This window comes from Uranotaenia lowii, chromosome 2 (assembly GCF_029784155.1).
Source record: "Uranotaenia lowii strain MFRU-FL chromosome 2, ASM2978415v1, whole genome shotgun sequence".
In the NCBI taxonomy this organism is placed as follows: Eukaryota; Metazoa; Arthropoda; class Insecta; order Diptera; family Culicidae; genus Uranotaenia; species Uranotaenia lowii.
Window position 1 is genome coordinate 132,013,569 of NC_073692.1, and position 5,504 is coordinate 132,019,072.

The 5,504-nt window shown below is 42.5% G+C and overlaps 1 protein-coding gene across 1 annotated transcript; it reads right to left on the bottom strand.

The window, feature by feature from the left end:
* Positions 1 to 4,079: 4,079 nt before the first annotated feature.
* Positions 4,080 to 5,087, bottom strand: LOC129743602 (uncharacterized). Its single transcript, XM_055735668.1, has 4 exons — positions 4,820 to 5,087; positions 4,634 to 4,756; positions 4,299 to 4,566; positions 4,080 to 4,216 (listed from the first exon to the last, which is right to left on the bottom strand). Exons 1-4 carry the CDS (start codon positions 4,895 to 4,897, stop codon positions 4,161 to 4,163), a joined length of 525 nt encoding a protein of 174 aa, XP_055591643.1. The 5' UTR covers positions 4,898 to 5,087; the 3' UTR covers positions 4,080 to 4,160.
* Positions 5,088 to 5,504: the final 417 nt, after the last annotated feature.

Below are 5,504 nucleotides of genomic sequence, written 5' to 3' on the forward strand. Positions count from 1 at the left end.
AGATAATTTTCTGCTGTAGTTCCCATTTTTCCCTACTCCTTTAAGGCAGACCCATAGAGCTGTTGTAGCCTTAGCGATTACATGCTCTATCTGTGGGTTCCATGATAGTTTTGAGTCTAGTACTATGCCTAAGTATTTCACTTGTGATTCGAGGTTTAACACTTCCCCATCTAATGTAAGAGGTTTTAGTGTAATTTTTCATCTCATAGTGAAGGCTTTCTCAGTAGTTTTGGAAGAGTTTATATTCAGTCCCTCTTCCCTGCACTAAAATAGTGCGTAGTTGAGTGCAGTTTGCATTCTATAAGACAACACATTCTCATGTTTTCCCCGAACTATAATAACTACGTCGTCTGCAAAGCCAATGACTTCGAATCCCATGGATACAAGTTTGTTTAGGAGGTCGTCCCCTATAAAGGACCACAACAACGGTGATAGAACCACGCCTTGGGATGTCCATCCCTTCGTTGGTGTGGCTTTGATTGTAAGTCCTCCCAAGCTTGCATAAATGATTCTGTTTATTAAAAGCATGGCACTAGTCCAGTTAACAATTTGTTTATTTGTGTAAAAACATCAACGGATCACCTGTTGATCCTAATGATAGCTTAATAAAATAATGAGTTACAAACAAGTTAAAAACTACCTTAGTCTACACAGTCCTCGATACCATTAAAATTTTTCTTCGGAAAGTGGCTCTTGAAACGTTGAAATCGAAGTACTCGGCGAAGCGGTTAAAAGTTCTAAAAATTCCTATAAGAGCGCTGTTGGCTCCGTAGTTGTTCAGCCGTATTGGAACATAGAGCTGCAGATTTTGGTTCCTTAGTCCTCGGGGTCGCACACTGAGGGGAATAGCTTCCAGCAGGGAGAGTCGATTCTCGATGCGAGGAGATCCGCTACGACTAAAACACATGCAGCGTTTCGGCGGACATGAAGTGTGTCCAAATCAATTAGGCGGCAACGGCTTTCGTAACTGGGTAAACGAAACGGTTCTAGCCAGTTCAAGTGTCTCAGGGCATACCGCATGAAGCGCCGCTGGATAGCCTCAATTCGTTCGGCTCCATTCTGGTAAATTGGGCACCAAACTGCTGATGCCTATTCGAGAGTTGAGCGAACGATGCTGCAATACAAGCTTTTTAGGCAGTACACATCTTTGAACTCCTTGGTTACGCGAAATAAGAAGCCAAGACTTCTAGATGCTTTATCAACGATGTAATTCGTATGAGTCTTAAACTCCAGCCGATGGTCTAGGATCACGCCCAGATCGTTGATGTGGTTCACCCGGGCGATGGTTTCGTTACCAAGAATGTACTCCGCGTGTATAGAGTTCCGCTTGCGAGAAAATGAAATGACAGCACATTTACTCCGGTTCAGAGGCAGGCAGTTGGTGTCACACCAGTGAGCGAAGAAATCGATGTCCTCTTGGCTGTTGATGGTGTGAAAAAGTTTGAGGTCATCAGCATACGCAAGTTTAGGTCCATCAAGGACAGTGAGTTCATCGTTAAAATATATGACAAAAATTATCGGTCCCAAGTGGCTTCCCTGAGGCACGCCTGAACAGGCGGAGAATTGTCTTGAGAAAAAAAATTCCTGTTTGAACTGATAATTTTCGTCCCGTTAAGTAGCTTCGAAACCAGTCCAGTAAAGATCCACAGAATCCTAAGCGTTCGAGTTTAACGATTGCAATATCGTGATTTACTTTATCGAAAGCAGCAGACAGATCAGTATAGATGGCGTCAGTTTGTGACTTCATGGCAAAGCTATCTTGGACGAACGATGTGAAAGTCAGCAAATTTGTAGTCGTGGATCGTTTTGGCAAAAATCCGTGTTGATCGTTGGAAAAGTATTGCTTCGTGGACGAAAAAATTGGATCCAGAACAACCAATTCAAACAGTTTTGCTATCGAACAGAGAGCTGAAATTCCGCGGTAGTTGTTTATATCTTTCTTATCTCCTTTTTTGTGAACAGGGAACATGTAAGCTTCTTTCCAAAGCGAGGGAAAGAATGCGAAGTCCAGCGAAGCTCGAAAAATATGCCTAATGGGAGTCAGTAGGTGTGGCATGAAACGTTTCAAGAAGATAGCTGGTATCCCGTCCGGACCCGTAGAAGATGAATTTTTAAGCTTAGCTGTCGCCTTCAAAATGGCTACGTCATCGAATGTGATACCGTTTAAGGAAGAATCTAGAGGTGAAATATTTCTTACAGCCATATCCAGTTGCTCTGAGGAAATGGACCCCGTTGTGAAAACGCTTGAAAACTTCTCAGCAAAAAGATTACATATTTCAGGATCGGTGTTTGCTGAGTTGCCGTTCAAGAACATTTGAGACGGAAGTCCGGATTCTTTCCGCTGATTTTTGACGTACTTCCAGAAAGATTTCGGATTGGTTTTAAAATTGCGTTGTAGCCGGAGAAGATAGTTCTGGTAGCAACGCCTGCTGCTTTTTTTGTACGCTGTGTTTAGTTTGCGGTATTCTTCTTTTGTGCAGAGGGGCTTGTGCTTGCTGTAGTATCGATGAGCACGGTTTTTAGCCGTCTTCAATTGTCGCAGCTGGTTAGTGACCCAGGGAGCTCGAGGGTTGGAAGATAAGCTACGTTTCGGAACATGACGATCGATTATGTAGTTGAGTATGTTTGAAAAAGTCGCAGCGGCAGCGTTGGGGTTAGAGAGATCGAGCTCGTTCTCCCATTCGATGGAACCTAGGACTCGAGAGATTGCTCCGTAATCGGCGTTTTTGAAGTCCTGGTAGAATGAGCAGTTTCCTCTAAGGGGGCGTTAATGTTAGTGACATCGAGTGAGACCATGACGCTGGATGATGAGAAACAACTTTGACGAGAGGAGCGGAGCTAAATCAATTGTCGGATTCCTGAAGCCTTTGTTTATGAAGCAGAGGTCTAGCATACGGCCGTTTTCATTTTCGAAGCTGTTGATCTGGCGAAGAGTCGCGGTGCTCAAAGAGTCCAGGAAGATGTTGGTAAGAGCCGAGAAATAGGAGCGCATAGGATATGGGAACAAAAAGGCACCTTGGGATGGGCACCATTTCAAGCCAGGCATGTTGAAATCACCGATAACAAGAATAGCATCTGCGGGAGAGCAGATTGAGCTCACTTTGGAGAGGCAACGCGAGAAAGACTCAGCTACAACCAGATCACTTGAGCGATCAGGAGGCACGTACACTACGCATAAGTACAGTTTCCGGTCACCGAGATCAATGCGGGCCCAAAGAAGTTCCAAATCGTTCCAGGAACTGTCTTCGATCAGCTGAGCCGTGAGTCTGGACTTTACGGCAAGCAAAACTCCGCCACCAGTTGATTTTTTGCTGTTCAGGGGGCTTCGATCGCAACGGAATACTACATAGTCTGGGCCGATAATTTGACTGGATAAGGTGCGGTCGTTTAGCCATGTTTCGGTAAAGGCGATAATTTCGTAGCAGGAACTTGACGTGGTAAGGAGGTAGTCAACCAGACAGGAATTCACACCACCGACGTTCTGGTAGTAAACGTTGATAGGCTCAGATGTGTCGGGTGCAGAATAAGAACGAAGATTCCTAGAAATGCAAATTCCATCACGCGGAGAGGAACAGTCGATAACAGCGTACTTGCCTGAAAGCGCAGGCTGGAGAACCCCTTCACCACAGACGAACTCAGGGCCGGTACGACTGTTGTCGCTGGCAGGAAACAGCACGACTGAGTCGAAGGGCTCAGGGCCGAGTGATCGGACATCGGACATACATCGGTCAACATTCTTTTTGTTTTTTTTTTTTTTTTTTGTTGATCCGTCAAATGACGTTTCATGGCATCTTCGCTGATTAATTTCTCCAAATCTCGATGTTTAAGAGCTGAACAGCAGCTTCTCCCTGAATTTTGGTTGCTTTCTTTCAGCAAGATAGCTGATTTAAAATTAGAACTAAATAATGTTTCAGCGGTTGTTCAGCAAAAAATGTTGGTTGGGTATAAAGCAAATAGGGAAGTGGACAGTGAATATAGAACCAAGCATATCTAAACTCTACAAGTATAACTTTCTGAAGAAACAAAAAGGACCTTATTCATGTGTTTGAAAAAAAAACCCTTGAGGTTTAACATAGGTATATTTCCTTGTGTACTTCAATACAAACGAAATGAGAAGTCGTTTCCACTTCTAGTGTTGCACTGTGTTATTGATTCAGGTTTTATTCAGGTGACTTGCAAAATGGTACACCGGCACGTATTTTGCGACACATTTCAGCTGAAAGGCGGAAAAAGTTTTAGAAAACGGGGTAAAAGGTAGGTAGATATACAATATCTTTGAAGGCAAATGAACCGCTTACTATCATTGAAATATTCGGGGGGACAGTTTTGATCAACCATTGCTCTGACACAGTAGTGTACTGCATACGCAAACGGATAACACAGAAATGGGTGCATTTTTGCTTTAGCAACAAGGTTCAGCCTATTAACAAAGCAAATTTTCCAAGCGGCAATTCTTGAGTCTCTGGCAATTGGTTCCAGCTTCGCCATGTACTCTTCGACTTTGTCAATGTAAATAGTTTGATTAACGACAACGCCGATCTTTCTCATGAAACACTCATAGCCGCACTGTTGAAGAAGAGAAAACTTTCGAGATTCAAAATGTTTTAAAAACTTTGATTGAGAAAAAACTTACGATTATAGAATTGCGAGCCTCTCTGTTTGGAACCTGGTTCATTGCAGCTGTCTCTAAGCAGTCCTCCAACACTTCCTTAGGTAATCCGGACGGAACCAAACAGCATTGATCCATTTTTGTGCCCTACAATAACGAATAAGTAGTTTAGTCAAACGAACACTGAATTCCATTGTAATGAGCTCCTACAGGGGTCACAGAGATGCACTCTTCGTAATTAGCCAGAACTACCAACGGTAAAAGTGATAGAACAAATGTAGTAATCATGGTGATTCGAGAGAAACTAAGCCGTACACAGAAAGCGGGCCCATCATCGATTTATATTGACTAGGTTCGGCTAAAATGGTGAATTTTAGCGAATTATTCGCTTCAAGTTGTAGGGGTAAACATCCGTCAAATTAACTATCGAGGCATTATAATTTCGAATCAGCTGGCATGCGAAAAAATTCTAATTGGAGCTATAAATCTGATTTCCATAGCAGTTATTTCAAAATCAGTGACTGTTCATTAAGGCGGCACTAATTTTTAAACTTTCTGGAATTCCGACCCCTCCTCCCTAAATCTTTGTCCTATGAGTGATATAAACCATGTTAAGTTTAAACTTAATCAGATTATCCTCAGGAGAACCTCAAAGAGCATAATATTTGTTTGGAATTTTATATTTGACAGCTCTGCTGATAGGTTGCATTTCCGTCAGTGTAACAGAGCCATGCCAAAGCATATTCCATGTGAAATCTATATTTTTTTTATATAAAGAGTCGAATGTTGTGTAAGGCGATCCGCAGCCAAGCTATTTGACACCCAAAGCCTATTAGATTTTTCATAATATTTACATACTTTCAATTTTTGTTCATATTCATTTGCTTGGTTTTCA

Bases quoted from the DNA above. Each gene is read 5' to 3' on its own strand.
- LOC129743602 (XM_055735668.1), bottom strand. From the start codon at position 4,897: ATGATTACTACATTTGTTCTATCACTTTTACCGTTGGTAGTTCTGGCT. The intron at 4,757-4,819 runs GTAGGAGCTCAT...TCGTTATTGTAG, and splicing joins AGTGCATCTCTGTGACCCCT to GGCACAAAAATGGATCAATG. The intron at 4,567-4,633 runs GTAAGTTTTTTC...CTTCTTCAACAG, and splicing joins AGGCTCGCAATTCTATAATC to TGCGGCTATGAGTGTTTCAT.